General features: G+C 46.9%; 1 protein-coding gene across 7 annotated transcripts in view; it reads left to right on the top strand.

Annotated features, from left to right (window-relative positions):
* Positions 1–22,365, top strand: part of EML1 (EMAP like 1) — an 86,029-nt gene that overhangs the window by 43,533 nt on the left and 20,131 nt on the right. For 3 of the 7 annotated variants that reach the window (XM_040412667.1, XM_040412665.1, XM_040412670.1), the window contains exons 2-8: positions 7,456–7,638; positions 9,474–9,521; positions 10,408–10,437; positions 11,348–11,480; positions 14,975–15,109; positions 17,742–17,770; positions 19,391–19,417. In XM_040412667.1, the coding sequence (XP_040268601.1) occupies positions 7,456–7,638; positions 9,474–9,521; positions 10,408–10,437; positions 11,348–11,480; positions 14,975–15,109; positions 17,742–17,770; positions 19,391–19,417 (585 nt within the window). The remainder of the gene's footprint in view (positions 1–7,455; positions 7,639–9,473; positions 9,522–10,407; positions 10,438–11,347; positions 11,481–14,974; positions 15,110–17,741; positions 17,771–19,390; positions 19,418–22,365) is intronic. The other 4 variants (XM_040412668.1, XM_040412666.1, XM_040412669.1 and 1 more) reach the window with 4 other exon arrangements.

The raw sequence follows: 22,365 nt of genomic DNA, 5'->3' as shown, positions 1-22,365 counted from the left end.
ATCTATTGAAAATGTTATGCCCAGCCCAATTTTATCTATGTAATTACTGTATATGCCATACGGAACGGAAAAACGGCACAACGGATCTGTGAAAAACGGACCGCAAAACACTGAAAAAGCCATACGGTCGTGTGCAGGAGGCCTAAAGCTGGCCATAAACTTTAAGGCGGGATAGGTGATCACCATCTGATCAGCGGCTGGTCTGAAACCCTGCAACACCCCAATCTGCTGCTCTTCAGTACCTCCAGGGGCGTCACTACACAGTAACTTCAGCACTGATTCCCATTGGAGTGAATGTAACCAGCTCCATCCTCTACACAATGGCTGGAGCTGTGTGACGTCGACTCCTGTCAGCGCAGGGTGCAGTTGGGGGTACAGTTTGTCGGACACCCACCGATCAGATCCTGAGGATAGGCCATCACAACTCCTGGACATCCCCTTAAGGATAGCTGTTGGCTGGCAACTGTCACATCTGGCCTCCGCACAGCTGAACATGCATGTGCTCTCAGTAGGACGAGGAAACTTCTGCCAGTTTATCTCCGCAAGAACAAAAGGATCGGACAGTTAAAACCCAGCATGTCTGATCCTTATACTTCTGCTGTTGGGGAAGAATTGGGGAGCCCACGTACACATTGGACGGCCATTCGGTCCTGCTGAAATTGGTGGTTTGACTGTCAAACTTCTGATGTGTTGTGCCAGCTCACAGGGGTTGTCTCACTTCATTGGCTTCCCCCATCACGTTTCCCTTATGATCGAATGTTATGATCTGCCCGACGGTGGCCGTGCAGGCATCAGAAGCGTCGCTGGTGCTGGGGGGCAAGGTAAGTATAACCTGTGTGAGGGGCCCGGGCATTTTGGGGGGCATTATAGGTCTTGGATAACCCCCTTTTAATTTTAGGGTGCATTCACGCAACTGGCTGATGTCTGTATTGCATCCGTTTTTTGTGGATCTATTGTAACGGATGTGGACAGCACGCGGAGTGTTGTCCGCATATCTTTCGGACCCACTGAAATGAATGGGTCCACATCCAATGTGAATCTTATGCGGACTACAAATACGGTCATGTGAACGGGGCCTTATTTTGCTTACTGGTGCCAGAAAAGAACATGAAATCTGCAGCAGTGACATTGTCTCTCCTCATTTATCCTCACAGCCTTTACCTAGTCGGGATCGATGATCCATTTTTCTGGATTCTGCTTCATGTAATTTTTTGGAATTTTTAAAGCAGAGAAACAAATCCAAAAGCAAGAAACGTTGCTGGATGGCAGTCGACTGCAGTTATGAGAAGAGAGATGGGGGAATATTGTATATAGGGACTCGATTACAATGTAGATGCTGTGGAATACGTCTCTTGAAGTCGGCCTGTATTTGAGGCCGTGGAAGGAGTCCCCAGATTTCCCTTTGAAGCTCGGCCCCCGCAGTGAGGCCCCTCTTGCACGGCTCAGGAAGTGGGATTGAAGCAGTTTACTTTCAGTGTCGCACATATCGTACAGGCGGGTCAGGTCACGACCCGATTTCTTCGTGTCTCCCTTTTTAATGAAATGCTACCGGTCGCCCATTGAGTAACCAGAAGGGAATTGATTGGGAACAGTCATCAGGCCACGTGTTCCCTTTTGAAGAAGATGAAAAGCAAAAAGCATCTCCACCTAATGTGCATTTCTACACAGAATCAATCAGCATCTATAAAGCAATGACTAAATCCAAGTGATGGCAAGTTATACTCTGCAGAGGGTGTTCTGCTTTCCCTCCCCTAGATTGCCCCCTCCTTTGATTCCAAGGGGAAGAACAGGCACATATGTTGTGGATACAAAAGAGAGAATTAGTCTTTCCTTTTATACTTTTCCTTCTATTTAGATCCACTACTGGCTTTGGAACGAAAAAAATTAAATAAAACTGCACCAAAACCTGCCTGTGTGATTCCAGCCTAATAGGGCTATATAACACACGGCCACCTCTATATCATCAGGTCTGCAGTTGAGGGCACTTCTCCTGGTGCAGCTCAATCCATCAGACTTTTTACCTGAGAGGCTGCAGCCTAAGGCCTCATGCACACGACCGTATTTTGTTTCCGTGTCCGTTCCGTTTTTTTTGCGGATAGGATGCGGACCCATTCATTTCAATGGGTCTTCAAAAAACGCATCAGTATGTCCGTTCCGTTGCTCCGCCAAAAAAATAGTGCATGTCCTATTTTTTTCTAGTTTGCGGACAAGGATAGGCATTATTACAATGAATCCGCAAAAAAAACGGATGCCATACGGAAAGTCATCCGTTTTTTTGCGGATCCACAATTTGCGGACCACAAAACGCATACGGTCGTGTGCATGTAGCCTAAGGACAGTCCCCTAGGAATGAAGCACTACGATATTCTTCAAGAATGACACCATTGAAGGGGAAGGGTGACATCACAGGGTCTGCAGCCAAAGTCCCAGGGGAAGACTGTGTATTTCTTGACTACCTAAGGCCTCATGCACACGACCGTGGTGTGTTTTGCGGTCCGCAAATCGCGGATTTGCAAAACACGGATGGTGTCTGTGCGCGTTCCGCAATTTGCGGAACGGCACGGACAGCCTTTAATATAAATGCCTATTCTTGTCCGCAAAGTGCGGACAAGAATAGGACATGTTATATATTTTTTAGCGGGGCCACGGAATGGAGCAACGGATGCGGACAGCACACGGAGTGCTGTCCGCATTTTTTGCGGCCCCATTGAAGTGAATGGGTCCGCATCCGAGCCTCCAAAACGGCGGCTCGGATGCAGACCAAAACAAGGGCCATGAGCATGAGGCCTAAGGCTACATGCACACGACCGTGGCCGTATTGCGGCCCGCATACAGCGTGTCCGCAATACACGGGCACCGGCCGTGTACATTCTGGATCGCGAACCCATTCACTTGAATGGGCCCGCAATCACGGAGGTGCGGAACAAAGGCACGGATCGGAACCCCATGGAAGCGCTACGGAGTGCGTCCGTGTTTTTTTTGGATGTGCCTCCCTACCGCAGAAAAGTAGTGCATGCACTACTTTTTTGCAGTGTGGATCGCGGACCCCATTCAAGTGAATGGGGCTGCGATTTTCATGCGGCTGCCCCACTGACTGTGCCCTTGCATTGCGGACCGCAATTTGCGGTCTGCAGCACGGGCACGGAGCCCGAACGTTCGTGTGCATGTAGCTTAATGGTGTTACTGTGAGCTAGTAATGGGCCGTGTGGGCTCTGTTTTCTAGTGGCTGAGAAATCTCCATGAATGCATTTCTTTGCAGAGTAATCTCATTTAGGCCCCATTCACATGGCCGTGGTGGCGGGATGCCTATGTTGTGGGCACTGACCGTGTGAACTCTGCATTGCAGTACGGACCTATTGCCAATGGCTCCACACTGCAAGATACGGCAAAAGATATGACATGTCCTATCTTTTGCGGGACAGAGGAACGGACCCGAAAGGGCTTCTGTGTGCTTCCTGGTCCGTGCCTTTGCACTGCAAAAGACAGGACATGTCCTATGTTTTGCCGTATCTTGCGGACCCATTGGCAATAGGTCCGCACCGCGATGCGGAGTTCACACAGCCGGTACCTGTGTGTTTGCAGTCCGCAACACGGTCACGGCGACCATGCGAATAATTACACAAGTGAGTTTTCCATGTGGATGTGATCCATTTTGCAAACAGACTGCACCTGGACTGAATCCTGTTGCATTTATTTCAATGGGTAGATGCACAAGAGCTTTGTTTTCACTGATCATTTCTGCGTTCAGGATTGTGCACTTTTCACGTAGTTCTGGCTCCGCAGAAATGAGTAGGGCTGTGGGAAAACGGACGGCATCCGCATGCAATGTGTTTCTCATTGATGGTTGCCAGGAGATGTTGAGACTTATTCTTCCGTTTTTCTTCATGCATGCGAAAAAGTGATGCCATTCATTCAGAAAAAACGGAACACAATTGCAGGCAAAACGGAATAATCTTTTGTGCAAAACCATTAGTTTTTCACTGAACAGACCCCAACACATTCCGTACGAAAGAGGCCTTACTGTGTGACCCAGGGAGGAATGCAGGGGAACAGGAAATGAGATATTTTGCCTATTCCTTTAAACATGCAATATTATGTCCCAACATAAGGAAACAGAAGCAAAAAAATATACATTGTGTCTCTGATGGCAGCATGTAATAACTGACATGGATTGCAGAGAGAAATACAGAAGTCAGTGTAAGGGCTCATGCAAATTGCGGTCCGCAATGCGCGGGCACCATCCGTGGGGCAGGCGCATGGGGATCGCAGACCCATTCACTTGAATGGGTCCACTATCCTTCCATTCCGCAAAAAGATAGAGCATGCTCTATCTTTTTGCAGTGTGGAAGCACGGAACGAAACCCCAGAAAGCACTCCGTAGTGTTCCGTTCCGTTCTTCCGTTCCGCGTCTCCAGATTCCCTGAATGAGCCTATTGCACACGACCGTTTTTTTTTGTTTTGTTTTTTATTGCGTTCCGTATACGGAACCATTCATTTCAATGGTTCCGCAAAAAAAAAAAAAAAAGAATGTGTTCCGTATGCATTTCGTTTCCATATTTCCGTTTTTCCGTTCCGTTCAAAGATAGAACGTGTCCTATTATTGCCCGCAAATCACGTTCCGTGGATCCATTCAAGTCAATGGGTCCACAAAAAAAACGGAACACATACAGAAATGCATCCGTATGTCTTCCGTATCCGTTCTGTGTTTGTGGATCTATTGAAAATGTTATGCCCAGCCCAATTTTTTCTATGTAATTACTGTATATGCCAGACGGAAAAAAACGGAACAAAAACAATACGAAAAAACGGCCTGCAAAACACTTAAAAAGCCATACGGTCGTGTGCAATAGGCCTAAGGCCTCATGCACACGACCGTTGTGTATTTTGCGGTCCGCAAATTGAGGATCCGCAAAACACGGATGGCGTCTGTGTGCATTCCGCAATTTTTGGAACGGCACTGACAGCCATTGATATAACTGCCTATTCTTGTCCTCAAAATGGACAAGAATAGGACAGTTTTTTTTTTCTTTTTTTGCGGGGCCACGGAACGGAGTAACGGATGCGGACAGCACACGGAGTGCTGTCCGCATCTTTTGCGGCCCTATTTAAGTGAATGGGTCCGCCTCCGAGCCGCCAAAACGGAAAAGGAAGATCCTCTGCAGACCTGTGACTCTGACTGTCTCAAAACTACAACCCTCAGCATGTGATGAGGATGGTGACCCAATAGGTGTATTGTTGAAGGAATGGTTTTACTGCGCGGCGCTGATCCATCGAAGATTCTTTTCCAAAGTGAATTTATTAATGGGTTTTGCAGCTAAGTGCCGGATGCATGCTAACGAGCCAGCGAGATGATGAGAGGTGTAATAGATGGAGGCGAGGAGTATAGATAATGAGATGAGATGGAAAACGCAGGAAGATTTATTTATTTAATTATTTTTTTTGGATAAAAGCCGAATGATGTAAGAGGCGCAGGGCGTGAAATAAATGATATGGCAGCTAAAAGGGAAGTTGGCTCGTGAAACTGAAAGGAGTTCTGTTAAGATGGGGAGCAGAGTAATGTTCTCAGATCTAAGGCTTTGGGGCAACATTGCAAATCATGGAATCCACCGCCATCTCCATAGATGTGATCTTCAGAGCTCGGACTCGCAGTATTGCCTCGTTATAGCAGGTTTTTTTTGCATTTTTCATTTTCTCAAAGCTCAGAGGGGGTTCAAATTGGTTTACATGATACAGGCGTTCAATCAGTTTGTGAATGGGACCCTCCACCAATAGACTCTCTGACTTGTCTCTGGGAAGATGTATTCAAGTGGAATTCCCCTTTAAAGGGCATCTGTCAGCAGTTTTGTCCCTATGACACTGGCTGACCTGTTACATGTGCACTTGGCAGCTGAAGTAATCCGTGTTGGTCCCATGTTCATATGTGTCCGCATTGCTGAATAAAATGGGGTTTTAATATATGCAAATGAGCCTCTAGGAGCAACGGGGGCGTTGCTGTTACACCTTGAGGACACATATCAACATTGGACCAACACAGACGCCTTCAGCTGCCAAGTGCACATGTAACAGGTCAGCCGGCGTCATAGGGACAAATCTGCTGACAGATGCTGTTTAAGTACAACATTAGAATCCTTGCGGAAAAGTTTCCTGACAAACATAGGTGTATGTATTTCCCTAACTATAACCTGCAGTGTAAAGAATGGAGGCCTTTTTATTATTCTGTTTGGCATGTGCAGATCGCTGCTTTTGTCGAGTTTCAGTAATAGTTTTAATTTAATAGAATCTAAGGGGGGTGATTTAGGATCGGAAATACTCCTATTTCTGGCGCACATTGCAGCGCAAAGGTTATTTGCACCACAGTCTCTGACTTTTTCCTGCGCACGCCATGTCTACAAAAGTGGGCGTGGTGGGGGAGGGGACAGGCCGCTAAGCCCATCTCCTTCATCGTTTTCTACTCCTGTTGAGTGTAGAAAATGGTCTAAAGACAGCAAGGAAACTTTCTTACATTTAGATTGGCACTGGATACGGTGAAGTTACATAGAGGCCGGCGCCTCGTCATAACTACGGTGGATCCACTGCCAGGACAGGGGCTAAGGCCGGCGTCTAAAACGCTGGACTTAAAGGGGTTGTCCGGGTTCAGACCTTAACCCCGACACAACCCGATCTGCACTCATTCACCATAGGGCAAGGGCTGTTTGTTTACATTTGGACACTGCTAGGCGGAGGCTTCGGCCTAGCAGTGATCTTAGTGACATCACCAGCTCTGATGGGAGGTATTTAGCGCTGCCCTAGCCTGTAAAAAAACAGGCTAGGGCAGTGATAAAGACCGCCCACTAGTGCCGGTGACATCACGGGGCTCACTGCCCTAGCTTACCCATGGAGAGCCCGATACATCACTGGATCTCGGGGAAATTCCCTTGCCCTGCGCAATTCAGGTCTGAACCTGGATGACCCCCTAAATTCATACTAAGGGTCCATTCACACGTCCGTAGTGTATTGCGGATCAGCAATACACCCGTCCGTCACCCCCCCCCCTTCCCCATAGAACTGCCTATTCTTGTCCGCAATTGCAGACAAGAATAGGACATGTTCTATTTTTGAGGCGTATATACTGCAGGCCGCGTCCAGAGAACTGAAAATGGGTGCCAAAAATGATAATAAAACTTGTTCCCGCATGACCTTGTTTTAAAGACCAATTTAATTTGGTCCATGAGCTAAAGGCAGCGAATAGAATTGCCGTTATTAGCCTTAGTAGGTCGTCATTCAATTAAAAGCGCGAAGAGCTGATTAGATTTTTTTTTTAATCCCTCTGTTACTAAATGTGCCACCCGTAGTACGGGGATGGTACTGCTGTGTGTCATTGGCAGGGGGATGCATTTAGCTAATAGCCGCATGCAGACTGAAGCGCGTCGTCCATGGTGTCTCTCTGCTTACATGGTGTCTCTGCTCATGTTACAGATGACAGCGCCTCAGCCTCCAGCAGCATGGAGGTGACGGATCGCATTGCCTCACTGGAGCAGCGGGTGCAGATCCAAGAGGATGAAATCCAGCTGCTGAAGTCCGCCTTGGCCGATGTAGTGAGGCGACTCAACGTCTCCGAGGAGCAGCATGCCATGCAGAACCGCAAAGGGCCCACCAAAGGTGCGTTACATCATATCTGTTCTAGGCCTTTACCAGGTATAAACTTCTGCAAGCTTCTTTCTTCTGCAAGACTCCCTAAGGCCTCATGCACACGGCTGTTGTTTTGGCGGCTCGGATGCGGACCCATTCACTTCAATGGGGCCGCAAAAGATGCGGACAGCACTCCGTGTGCTGTCCGCATCCGTTGCTCCGTTCCGTGGTCCACAAAAAAAAAAAATTAATAACCTGTCCTATTCTTGTCCATGCTTTGCGGACAAGAATAGGCAGTTATATTAAAGGCTGTCCGTGCTGTTCCACAAATTGCGTAACGCACGCGGACGCCATCCGTGTTTTGCGGTCCGCGAATCACGGATCCGCAAAACACACAACGGTCGTGTGCATGTAGCCTAAAAATGTGATATTTCACCTCCGCTACAGCTGCAGGTTATTGAGGACCCCTCCACCCATTTTCTCCCCCGTCTAATTATGTCACTGCAGCTCTCGGCCTATTTTCAGCTGACGCTTCTGTAAAGCGGAATTGCAAAATAATATTACTGAGACAGAAAAAAAAAACTTGCAAGCTTTTGATAAGCGCAGATCCAGGGATCATAGACTCTTGAGGGCCCCTATTAAAGGATCTGCTCTTTAGGGAGTCTCCTAATGAGCTGCCTTCAAAGAGCCCGGATATAAATTGGGCTTTATGAGCCTCTCATTTCGTCCTGTTTAATTGACGGTTTTCACAGACCTCTCCGTCAGCCACAGCAGGATGGACGCAATAGAGAGAATTAACAAGGAGGCCTCGTCAATGGAAATGGCTTGTAAATCCGTATGTGGTCCCCGAGTCTGTAGGCGACGTCTACCAGCAGTGCCGCTGCAAAAAAGCTCTGCTTAAGGACGTCATCGTACTCCCAGTATGTGCTGACAGCCACAGTTAGAGATTATTGCCTTAAAGGGGTTCAGCACTCTGGACAATCCCTACTTGTTTTTGGCAAAAAAGCAATCTGCTCTAAACTTTGGAAAACTTAACAGGGCTCATTCAGACGGCCGTATGCTGTCCGCAAAAATACTGAATGCTATCCGCAAAAAAAACGGATAGCATTCAGTATTTTTGCGGACCCATAGACTTCAATGGGGTCATGATTTTCACGGACAAGTATAGGATTTGTTTTGCGGAACCGTGGAATAGAAAAGGGCCCCATAGAAGTGAATGGGTCAGCATCTAATCCGCAAAAAAACTGATCAGCATTTTTGCGGCTAGCATACGGCCGTCTGAATGAGCCCTAAGTGTTGAGTTTTTTTTCTGCAGCGCCACCACAGGGGGACTGAAGCAATGCACAGTGCCCATTCACATCAATGTGACACGGGGCGGGACAAGTCCTCCAGAGCGAGAGACGCTCTTTGTAGCCACTCTCCGTTGTGGTCAGGAGATAAGGGTCCTAAACAGAGGACCCCCTCTAAGAACACAGAATTCCCCAATAGGGGGTGTGAAAATTGAGTTTTCTAACCTGGACAATCCCTTTTAAAGGATCAGATATTAACTTACAGGATAACCACCTATAAGTGGCACCAAAAAGTTTCTTCCCTACCACATGCTGTACACTGAATGCAGAACGTTAGGGGATTTAACGATTAGGCCATGTTCACATGTTCAGGATTTGGTAACCATTTAGAAAACGGCGCTGATTTGTGCCAAAACCTGAATGTCGGGCTGCCCAGTTGCCTGCACACGCGGCCACGTTTAGGAAGCGTACCACACACAAGGAATAATATGGGTCCTAATAGAAGGAGGTGGGCGTGAGGACTTTTCCTAACATCGTGTCCTCTGTAATATAAAGACCCCTTTCCCACCCTCCTAGATGGAACTATGTTTAAGAGGTCAGACATGGACAGACCTGCGTGTTCAGGTAAGATGATGATCCGTGTGAGGAGTGAAATAAGCTGAAGCTTTACACGCTTTGTGGTTGGCATCTGTTTTGTTCGGACTCCATCCTTAAAGGGGTTTTTCAGGACTTGCCTATTGATGACCTGTCCTTATGGCGGGGGTCCGGGGCAGGAGGCTATCTGATATTGATAACCTATTCTAAGGATAGGTCATCAATATGTAAGTCCTGTTACAGAGGAGTATGTAGGTGCATAGGGACGCCATGTAATCTCCTTTCTGTGGTCCCATTTTTGAATGGCTGGTGATCTCCTACCATTGGGATCACTGGTCTCCCTTGATGTGCAGTTGTTTACGGAGGTGCACTGAATAAAAGCTGGAAGTGCTCTACTTTTCGATCTTAAAGGGATATTACTAGGATATGGTATCGGTTTATGATTGGTGGTGATTTACCTTCTGGTAATGACGGGACCACAGAGCTGATGTCGGGCTGCATACCTTTCTAAGTCTTCCTTGTATTATGACACCACAGCCACCCCGCTGTTCAGAGAACTGTAGTCGGCCCCATTGACTTGAATGGAGTTGTGCTGCAGTTCCCTGCACAGCTGAAGACCAGGGGTGCACCTAGCCTTTCTGCTGCCTGAGGCGAAAACTGAAACAGCGCCCCACTTCCCAATGCAAATTTCTTAACCTAACCCCTTCCATTCAGCCTATGGCCCTTTGGCTGCCCCCCTTTTGCACCTACCTGGTGCTGCCTCACTTGGCCTCATTGGTGGTGCACCCCTGAACCAGCCCTCAGCGCAGGGTGGCATCTTGCATGGCATCCTATAGGCAGCACAGATACTTGCTGCTCTTTATTTGGATGATGACCATATTAGATGATGAGATGTAACTTGTCTGTTTCTATACAGCATCCGGGCCAGGAAAGGAAAAACAGAAAGGTAACGCTGCGTCAGCCATGGTACTGCCTACTTATTGTATGATCCATGCTAGGAGTGAGGAGGAATCGCACTGCATGTTCTAAGTGTCATCGATACCAACGACCTATTGTATAAGATGTGTGGTTAATGCTCTAACGTTGTGACCCGGCCGTGTTCACACTGGGAAGAAAATCACATGTGACATCACGTTCGTCGGTCACGCGGCCTAGGCGCAACTCTGTCCTATTCAAGTCAATGGGCCTGAGCTGCAATACCAAGCACAGCCACTATACAATGGATGGTGCTGTGCTTGGTAAGCTGTGAGGTTGCCCCAGCTTATTGGTGAGTCTGCCTGATGTTGAGCCCCCACTGATCTGACATTGATGACCTATCCTGAGGATAGGTCATCGATATCAAACACTAAGAAAAAACCCTTTTGTACAGGGGTAGAATTTTATATATATATATATATATATATATTTTTTATTATTCCATCCCCACCCCATTAGGACCTGTTGAGGGCAGCATATTTGCCTGGTCCCCAGTGCTCCGCTCTGGTCCTCCACTGTCTTCACCGCCCATCGGTCCCCACCTGTAAACATCAGGCGTGGATAAGGTCACCCACACCACTGCAGACAAGGTCTGACTACAGCAGTGATGCGTCCCCAAGCAAGGACATGTACAAACCCTTTAAAGGGAATGGGCCTGAGCTGCAGTACTACACACAACCCGACCTGTGGCCATTGGCAGCTCCCCCAGTGTGAACATGGCCCATTCCTCCTTCATCGTGCCGTTTTTACATTTTACTATAAATCACTAAATTGCATTTTTAACAAGTTTTTCAGTAACCGCTGTATTAACCGAGTGTAGCTGGGGAGAAATCGGTGAAAAGCACAAACTAATGAAGTCATTTCATGCTTCTTCTCCGCAGCCAGACCCCTGGTGCAGACATTGCCGCTGAGGGCGACCGTTAACAGTGAAACCATCTTACCAAAGAAACCAAGCACTTCTCTCCCTTCACCTTCCGGGACCAGGAAAGATATCGTTCCTCTAGGACCCAAAAGGTACGAGCGATCTACGTCTGTGGCTGGGGCTTTATTTATTGTCGCCATTGTAGACCTATCGATAGTGATGTATGTTGTGTCCACTTCTAGTATGTAGTTGACTTGGAACACGGCTTTGGTTATTCTCCGGTAAACAGTAATGCAGAGCTGTTCTAGTGGCGGCACTAAATGGGAGAGCTTCTGACTGACAGCACTGCATGTACTAGCAATTTCAAGCCCTCATGAACATTTAACTATCTGAGGGCAGATTTATTATTGAGTTCAATGGGAGCCGTATAAATCTGTATGCAGTGAGCACCCCCTAGTGGTGGCTGCAGGCAGTCAGTTATTTTTAGTTGAAAAGGATTTTCTGGTCTGTAAAACTGTTGTGCCAGTGCAGTGAGACTAGTCCCTTACTAACGTACTGTCGATAACTGAAATGCCTCAGTCTCGCATGCAGTCTCATGACCACACTCCTCCTGGTTTGTACTCCCAACACTCATTATCTCCCCTCCCTGATGTAGAGACATTACATGCCTCTTATTTCCACTGTACCATAAGTCTCCTTCTCTGTGAAAGGATAGTGTTTCCCATGTTGGTTAGCAAAGCTGTGTTATATGTGTAGACAGTGAATAATGACGGCACTACCCTATACCTTGTAAAAGAGGGAAGTGCAGGCAGCACTGGTAATGTCTGTAAAAAGGGAGACGAGTAAGAACTATAATCCTTTTACATTGATAAGCACACTCCGAGAAAGCCCTGGCAGCATAAAAACAAATGTGCTGCACAGAACTGGGCAAGATGATGAGAATGATTAAAATAATTGCCTCTGAGCTATGGTGGCATCATTGGCTGAGCATTCAGACTTGTACAGGTACTTTTCTGTGCTCTTAAAACCCCTTCATGGCTGTGTGAAGGGTAAGCAGGGGGAAAAAAATGTGCTCTGACCCCCAAAAAGATATACGTCGACACTAATACAATGCATATTTAGGACAAACATGTAGGGACAGATTTTCATAAATCTGCCTCATGATCTTTTGTTGCTCTGGTCAGACTGCCAATTACTGGGCCCCCCTCCAACCTGCATAACTACTATAGGCACCTTGCTGTACGTATTCATGTTGCATCTGATCGTGTCCTCCGGGGGCGACGGCCGGATCTGAAGAGATAATCTGAGTCTGTCTCTCATTGCTGTGTCTGTTTCGCCGGCACTGACCTCTTCTCTCACCCGTTTACACCCTCTGCTTCTTTCCTGCATCATTCTGGCTGTAGCAAGTCTGTCCGTCTCTTGAATTCATGTAAAATCACTAAAACCACCACAAGGTAAATCCTTTTTTCCTTTTTTCTTACAAACATGTATAAAAAGGCATCGGGGGGGGGGGGGGGGGGGGGGTTATAAAAGTTGCCCACGCATCAGAGCTGACATTTTAGCCGGAGATTTCATAAACATTTCCCTCATGTTTCAGGAATTTTCTGTATGACTCACTGATGTCCAAATAGGAATCTTGACTGCAACTTTGGATGCAACTAGAGAAGAGGGCATAGTGCATCACGTGTATCTCAGAATAGCTCACTGTAGGTTAGGCTAGCCGATAGGTCTCCATGAAAGTAGCCAGGTCTAGTCCTTGCTGATGCGTCTTGTTTTCTGTGCTCCTCTTCAGAACGTCTGTCAGTTCCGCTAAACGAAACTTTGTTTTCTTCTTAACTGTTTCTTATGCTTCAATTATCCTGTAGATGATGTCTTGTTTGTATTACCGTATTTTTCACCCTATTAGGCGCACCTGCCCATAAGACGCACCTAGGTTTTAGAGGAGGACAATAAGAAAAAGAATATTTTTCATTAGACCTCAGATCAGCAATCAGACCCCCAATGTTAATCAGACCTCAGCTCACAGCCCCAATCAGATCCCCAATGTTAATAAGATCTCAGATCAGACCCCAATGTGAATGACCCCCAATCAGACCTCAGATGAGACCCCATGCCTCATACCAGCCCCCAGCCATAATTCAGCCTCAGATCCCAAAAATAAAAAAACCCACTTAGCTCTCCTGCTCCTGGACGCCGCCGCTCCTCACATCGCGATCCTCTTCCTCCTGCTGTCGGCTGTGCTGTGAACTGGCGTGCACAGCGTGAGGTCCCAGAGCGCGCTCACGCTGTGCGCAGCCTTCACACCAGAGGACCAGGAAGCGATGAGTACAGAGCCTTCACCGCTTCCTGGTCCTCCGGTTATAATGAGCGCTTGCAAAATGGAAGCGCTCATTAGTATTCGCCCTATAAGACGCAGGGACATTTTTCCCCCACTTTGGGGGACGGCGGGGGGGGGTTTGGAGGAGTGTGTCTTATGGGGCGAAAAATACGGTACTCTCTAACATTTGGAACTCAAATTGCTCTCCATGTTGTAGACGTGATGTTTTTACGCTGCTCTCATTGAACCTGTTTGGCTGTAAGTCTGAAGCAGGAGGGAGGCTGAGTGCACAGTTCTGCAGGTCAACAGCCTTGTCCGCATCCGCACTACTCTCTAACAGCTGAGCTACAGCTCTGGAGTATAATACAGGATGTAACTCAGGATCAGTACAGGATAAGTAATGTATGTACACAGTGACTGCACCAGCAGAATAGTGAGTGCAGCTCTGGAGTATAATGCAGGATGTAACTCGGGATCAGTACAGGATAAGTAATGTATGTACACAGTGACTGCACCAGCAGAATAGTGAGTGCAGCTCTGGAGTATAATACAAGATATAACTCAGGATTAGTACAGGATAAGTAATGTATGTACACAGTGACTGCACCAGCAGAATAGTGAGTGCAGCTCTGGAGTATAATACAGGATGTAACTCAGGATCAGTACAGGGTAAGTAATGTAATGTATGTACACAGTGATTCCACTAGCAGAATAGTGAATGCAGCTCTGGAGTATAATACAGGATGTAACTCAGGATCAGTACAGGATAAGTAATGTATGTACACAGTGACTGCACCAGCAGAATAGTGAGTGCAGCTCTGGAGTATAATGCAGGATGTAACTCAGGATCAGTACAGGATAAGTAATGTATGTACACAGTGACTGCACCAGCAGAATAGTGAGTGCAGCTCTGGAGTATAATGCAGGATGTAACTCAGGATCAGTACAGGATAAGTAATGTATGTACACAGTGATTCCACTAGCAGAATAGTGAATGCAGCTCTGGAGTATAATACAGGATGTAACTCAGGATCAGTACAGGATAAGTAATGTAATGTATGTACAGAATGAGTGCAACTCTGAAGCATAATACAGGATGTAACTCAGGATCTGAGGTATGGGGATGAGCGATGGCATTAACGATCACTGCTCCCCATACGCTGGAGGAGATCGCTGCATGTAAATGCAGAAGTCTCCTCCTCTAGTGATCAGCAGATTGTCGGGAAGGAGTGCTTCCTTCCTGACAATCTGTTCGAAAATCGTCCCGTGTAAAGGGACCTATATGTATCTGTCTGTATTTGCACTAATTGTTATCTTCTTTACTTCTAGTAATGTCAAAAGAACAAACTCTACTGAACGCATCTCTCCTGGTGGCCGAAGAGAAAGCGCCGGGGACGCCAAAGGCAGCAGAAACCGCGCTGGATCTACCAGCAGCTCATCTAGCAGCAAAAAGAACAGCGAGAGGTAAGACTCCCACCTAGCACTGTCAATCTAAGGGAGGGGGGGTTAACTATGGAGGTGTCTGTATTGAGCTCCGGGGGCGTCATTGGAGCGGTGCTCAAACCACATAAGCCCACCTCCTGGTGCTCCAAAGCCTAATTTTCTCCAAAACACCTGAACCAAAAAAAAAAGGCAAGAATCGTTTGGCTATATGCCTGGTTTATTAGGCTTGATCCTGGTGACGGAGCCTCTTTTAAAGGGGTTTCCTTGCTTTTAAGTAAAATATGCATATGTTGTACTCCATACTGACCTCCACCTGTGGCCAATGATTGGCTGCTGTGGTCACGTGCTGAGTACGACCTGTCCCGTGGATAGGGGTAAAACCTCCTTTTTTTTTTTTTCTTGCTGTAGTAACAAAGGGCTTTTGTACAGAACTTAGAAAAGAAAGTTGCTTGAGAGGCATGAAATATATTTTTAGTCTGGAAATCTCCCGCCTTCCCTTTCCGAATTTCCTGTGACAGGACATCTTCTTTATCGGGACCCACATGTCTCGCGTCATGTAATCAGGAAGGGACTTATTTGCATGATACTGATTGCTGGCTCCTGGTGAGGACGTTCCTCTGTGGGGGAGGCTGGATGCCTGTGGATGTGACCATGAGACACTCCCTGCATACTGACATAGGACATGTAAAGGGGTTGTGTCACCTCAGACGCTCGTGCAATATCGCTAGGATATGCCACCAATGTCAGGATGGTGCGTGTCCCACCTGTCTCTAGAACGGGGCCCCCAAAGTGAACAAGAGCGCACAACTCGTGCACAGCGTGCTCTCCATTCACTTCTGTGGGAGTTCCAACATTTTCAGAAGTCCAAAAGAAATTAACGGAGGGCGGTCGCACATGTGCGGCTGTTCTCCGTTCACTTCGGGGTCCTGTTCTACAGATAGGTGCCGGTCCAAAAGGTGGGACCCGCACCTATCCTACCATTATGCCACCAATGTCTGAGGTAAACCAACTCCTTAAAGCCAACGGGTTCTCCAGAACTGTATCATTATTGCGCACAGCATCCCAGAATGCAATCGCCAATACAAACTCTGTGCAGATATTGAACAAGCAGGGAATGAGTGGAGGCGTTAGCTGCAAAGCCTACAGAATTATGAACGCAGCTCTGGAATATGGAATACAGGGTGTAGCTCAGGATCAGTACAGGATAAGTAATGTATGTACACAGTGACTCCACCAGCAGAATAGTGAGTGCAGCTCTGGAGTATAATACAGGATGTAACTCAGGATCCGTACAGGATAAGTAATGTATGTACACAGTGACTGCACCAGCAGAATAGTGAGTGCAGCTCTGGAGTAATAGGATCAGTACAGGATAAGTAATGTATGTACACAGTGACTGCACCAGCAGAATAGTGAGTGCAGCTCTGGAGTATAATACAGGATGTAACTCAGGATCAGTACAGGATAAGTAATGTATGTACACAGTGACTGCACCAGCAGAATAGTGAGTGCAGCTCTGGAGTATAATACAGGATGTAACTCAGGATCAGTACAGGATAAGTAATGTATGTACACAGTGACTTCACCAGCAGAATAGTGAGTGCAGCTCTGGAGTATAATACAGGATGTAACTGAGGATCAGCACACAATAAGTAATGTATGTACACAGTGACTGCACCAGCAGAATAGTGAGTGCAGCTCTGGAGTATAATACAGGATGTAACTGAGGATCAGCACACAATAAGTAATGTATGTACACAGTGACTCCACATTTTATGTAGATTTTTTATGCAAAATGTGATTCAAAGGTGGCGCTAAACGTTAAACCTGGTAGAAACTTCTGGCTGATTTGCTATAGTTAGTAGACTGCTGTCCGCTGCATGCAGACATGGATGTGGAGGTTTGGAAGGGTTAAGGCCTTTTGCTGCCCTATTGCCTGCAGATCACGGTTGCTCTGAGATCACCCCTTGTACTAGATGAGAGAAGGGGAATATTTTCCGGAGCATCGGCCAGATAATGGCTTTTTCTGTATTATTCAGTTCAGCAGCCAATTTCTGGGTGGTGTTGGTATGTGGCAGCTGAGAGCCATTATATCATGTCCTAACCAGCAGGCGTCTGGTGGAGGGGAACAAATAATGTGAATTGTGTGTCTCTCCGGCAGCAATGGGTCTCATTCATGTAGCAGTCCGTGTGTTCCGCTCCGGCCCGATGCACAGATTATGTCTGGTATTCAGTGCTGTAATCGTCTGTCATCACAAATGATCTAAATGTCCTGAATTGTCCGGATCGGCACCCAGGGCTCATCTCTAGTTGGACGGGTTGCATCATGGTGCTTACTGGGTGCCACAGTGCTTAGGTCCCCCAAGTGTAGCCGTGCGTTTGTGTATCATGACAAGGTCATCAACCTTCTAACTTTCAGCTTGTTCATCATGTTCTGGATCTCTGATTGCTGTCAGTGAATGGGATCATGTATATTTCCTGCCAGTGTTCTGTTGATAAAGGTACATGACCAGAACAGGTTTTCAGCAAGATTGTGAAAATGGTGAGGAATTTTACCTCCTCCATGGTTTTTCCTTGAGATTTCATCAGGTGAAGAGTGTGTCCTCCTGCATTGCATATGTCGTAAACTATTATATATTTTATTTTATTTCAGCAAACCCAAGGAACCCGTTTTCAGCGCCGGTGAGTCCATCCCTCCTCCTCTGATCTGTGGTTGTCGGGTTGTTTCATGTGGGTTATGAGAAGCTGATGTCCTCCTGCAGTGCACACTCCTCACCACCAGGAGGCGCTCTTCTCTTTATCCTGGCCCGTGGTATAACCTGGTAATTACCTACTGACTGTGGTATGTGAGAGTATGGAGTATACTGCTGGAAATGCCATGTACAATATGGCGGGGGGTTATCTGCTGTCACATGTTCTGTATCCCACACGTCTGGTTCTATGTGTTTGGATTTATGTGACTTCTAGGATCAAATGATCTCTGTAGGATTGTCAGCCACGGGCCTCTGTTCTGTGGCTCTATCTCTGTCCCTCTGCTCTGTTTGTCTGTCTTCTCCATGTCGCCTCCCTGCCTGTTAGTCTCTACTTTGTCATTACTTCTGTCTGCCTCTGCTTTCTCGCACTTTGTGACTGTATCATGCCCTGCCTGTCTCTGCGCTTCCACCCCATTTCTGCCTGTCTCTGCGCTTTCACCCCATTTCTGCCTGTCTCTGCTCTGTCGCGCCCTCCTTGCCTGCCTGTCTCTGCTCTGTCGCGCCCTCCTTGCCTGCCTGTCTCTGCTCTGTCGCGCCCTCCTTGCCTGCCTGTCTCTGCTCTGTCGCGCCCTCCTTGCCTGCCTGTCTCTGCTCTGTCGCGCCCTCCTTGCCTGCCTGTCTCTGCTCTGTCGCGCCCTCCTTGCCCGCCTGTCTCTGCTCTGTCGCGCCCTCCTTGCCCGCCTGTCTCTGCTCTGTCGCGCCCTCCTTGCCTGCCTGTCTGTCTCTGCTCTGTCGCGCCCTCCTTGCCCTGCCTGTCTCTGCTCTGTCGCGCCCTCCTTGCCTGCCTGTCTCTGCTCTGTCGCGCCCTCCTTGCCTGCCTGTCTCTGCTCTGTCGCGCCCTCCTTGCCCGCCTGTCTCTGCTCTGTCGCGCCCTCCTTGCCCGCCTGTCTCTGCTCTGTCGCGCCCTCCTTGCCCGCCTGTCTCTGCTCTGTCGCGCCCTCCTTGCCCGCCTGTCTCTGCTCTGTCGCGCCCTCCTTGCCCGCCTGTCTCTGCTCTGTCGCGCCCTCCTTGCCCGCCTGTCTCTGCTCTGTCGCGCCCTCCTTGCCTGCCTGTCTGTCTCTGCTCTGTCGCGCCCTCCCTATCTCGCCCTCTATATCTATTCTATGTTGATCTCTGTAGGATTCTTCCAGAACTGATATAAGATGTCTCCTGATTTAAAGAAGTTTTCCCACCACAAATATTGATTACATTTCGATATAAGGTATATCGTACATATTTGACTGGTGGGTGTCTTACCTCTGTGATCCTTGCCAATGACCGTAGCCATGTCATATGTTTTTTATAGGCTGGGGTCTGCATGGTCACCCTCAGCCATAGTCTATGGAAGAGCCAATAACCAGTGCATGCATGACCCCCACTCCTGTGCAAACCTAGGACATGCGGCCCCCATACTTGGATGTTTTGGACCTCCACTCTGTTCACATTTTCATGGCATATCCTATTAACAGAAATAGTTTGTGGTGGGAAAACCAACAGGGGAAGTTATGTGACATGGCTGCCATAAACACGTCTTTACCCAGAATTCTCTTTCTGTCTCTGTGATCACAAGGGAAGCGGCGGGTGACACACTGTAAAGGTAGGAATCTGGCGCTAGGCCTGGCAAGCTCTGTGAGCAGCACGGTTGCCAAGTTGATGGAAGGTTCAGCGACAGACCCTTCAATGTCGCACTACGCACCCCAAGGGAGACATTGAACGGCTCACCGGTCCTCGGCACCCTTCCATCAGTGACATCACGCTGGCGTAGTTTCCCGCCCGCAGTGGAGACCTCCATATTGCAGCCTGTTATTTGTATAGGAACCAGCGACAAGGAGTTCTGGTTCATTGACAAATAATTAAGCTGCATTCTGCAACATGGTTGCCTCCAGTGCTGACATCTTAATGATGTCGTCTTTATTTTTTTTCTTTAATTATAACACTGCTTAATCTTGGCAAGCGAGAAACCGGTGTCTGCACAGGGACTTGTATTTGTGTGTGCTATATACTGACCGTGCATAGAGCCGCGACCTCCTAAATGTAGCTGCACCACTCCCCGGCTCCCTCTAGTTTTTTTTTCTATTAATTTAGTGCATTTTTTGCTTTGCTAATTATTGCACATGGTTTTCTTTTCCCTTTTTTAGTAGCCTAGCGTCTTTATTCCCTGCACAAAGCAAAGCATTTCATTTTTAAAGGGGCCAAATAAAAAAAACAAATGAGAATTTCATCCTATTTAGAACCAGATCTGTCAGCCCCAGACTTGAGATGCTGCAGATTACCTGGGGAGAAACCAAAACCTCCCTCGTCCTTCTGTCTACTTTCAGCTATAAGATTTACAAGATTTGATAATTACCCTCCCTGCGCAGGCGACTCCTGCAGAACATCTCAATGAATGAGGGCTTACAACGTGTTCATCCTTTTAGATTGATGCTTTAGCGCCCTCTACTGGACGATGTGCAGATCATTGCCAGAAGCTACAGAGAGCCCTATGAAGATGAAATGCTGTCCCGTAGTGTTGTAGTATTAACGTTCGTAGGTGTACAGTGCTGCCCATAATTATTCATACCCCTGGCAAATTTTGACTTCAAGTTACTTTAATTCAACCAGCAAGTAATTTTTTGACGGGGAATGACATGGGTGTCTCCCAAAAGATAATAAGAGGATGTACAAGAGGCATTATTGTGGGAAAAAAACATCATTCGCAGATTTTATTTACATTTGAGCAAAAAGTGTCCAGTTGGCGTAGAAAAGAAGCCTGTCAGACATGGCGGTGCGAACCTAATGCTTTGGGGGTGTTTTTCAGCCAATGGACCAGGGAACCAAATGCTCTTTTTTCATGGTGCCAACACATGAGGATTCTCACTGACCACATCAGGCAGTCTGCAGAGAAACGTGGCCTTGGGCACCAGTGGACATTTCAGCATGACAATGACCCAAAACACACAGCAAAAGTGGTGAAGAAATGGTTAGCAGACAACAACATTAACGTTTTGGAGAGGCCCAGCCAGAGTCCAGACTGGAATCCAGTTGAGAATCTGTGGAGGGAGCTAAAGATCAGAGTGATGGCAAGAAGACCCTTCAACCTGAAAGATTTGGAGCTCATTGCTGAAGATGAATGGGCAAAAATACCTGTGGAGACATGCAAAAAGCTGGTCTGCAATTATAGGAAGCGTCTGATTGCTGTAATAGCCAATAAAGGCTTTTCTATTGATTATTGAGAAGGGTAGGAATAGTTTTGGACTGAACACTTTTTGCTCAAATATAAATAAAAGCTGAGAAATGTTTTTTTCCCACAATAATATCTCTTGTACATCGTCTTATTATCTTTTGGGAGACACCTATGTCATTTCCCGTCAAAAAATTACTTCCTGGTTGAAGAAAAGTAACTTTAAATTTGCCAGGGGTATGAATAATTACGGGCAGCACTGTATATTGGAACATTGCTGGTGTTTTATAACTCATAGACTTCACTGTTCATTATTAAGTTTTGTACTTTTTATGTTACTTTGTCCCTGTCCTGTTTTCTTTTGCACTCGCTAATCACTGGTAGTTTCAGGCAGTGATCGGAAACATTGGCTCATCAGCTGTTGTGACACTACAACTCCCAGCATGCAGAGTTGTAGATCTGCAAGAGGTGGAGACTAAAAGTCCATTTACTTATTTTAAGACGGCACTCGAGGCTTTTATCGTGTACATGATCATTTTACATGGGTATTTTATTCATGTGTCGAAGATCTGACATTTTATCGCTTTACAGCAGCAAAAATAGGTCTACCATGATTCATGGCCTGTCCTTTAGTGGATGTGACCTCGAAGAACTTCAGTATGTGCTACCCAATCCAACTGGATGTTACCTATGTTCTCCTCCTTTCAACGTAAATTTACAGTTAAATTATATAGAATTGATAGATAAAAAAATAAGTAGTTCTATATTTGCATTACATTACCTATCCTGTACTGATTCTAATTTACAGGATTTACATTTCCTGAGTTACATCCTGTATTATACTCCAGAGCTGCACTCACTATTCTGCTGGTGCAGTCACTGTGTACATACATTACTTATCCTGTACTGATCCTGAGTTACATCCTGTATTATACTCCAGAGCTGCACTCACTATTCTGCTGGTGGAGACACTGTGTACATACATTGCATTACTTATCCTGTACTGACCCTGAGTTGCATCCTGTTTTTTACTCCAGAGCTGCACTCACTATTCTGCTGGTGGAGTCACTTACATTACTTATCCTGTACTGATCCTGAGTTACATCATGTTTTTTACTCCAGAGCTGCACTCACTATTCTGCTGGTGGAGTCACTGTGTACATACATTACATTACTTATCTTGTACTGATCCTGAGTCACATCCTGTATTATACTCCAGAGCTGCACTCACTATTCTGCTGGTGGAGTCACTGTGTACATACATTACATTACTTATCTTGTACTGACCCTGAGTTGCATCCTGTTTTTTACTCCAGAGCTGCACTCACTATTCTGCTGGTGGAGTCTCTTACATTACTTATCCTGTACTGATCCTGAGTTACATC

The sequence above is a fragment of the Bufo bufo genome, chromosome 11, assembly GCF_905171765.1.
Source record: "Bufo bufo chromosome 11, aBufBuf1.1, whole genome shotgun sequence".
NCBI classification, from domain to species: Eukaryota; Metazoa; Chordata; class Amphibia; order Anura; family Bufonidae; genus Bufo; species Bufo bufo.
This window is presented reverse-complemented; position numbering and strand designations above follow the sequence as displayed.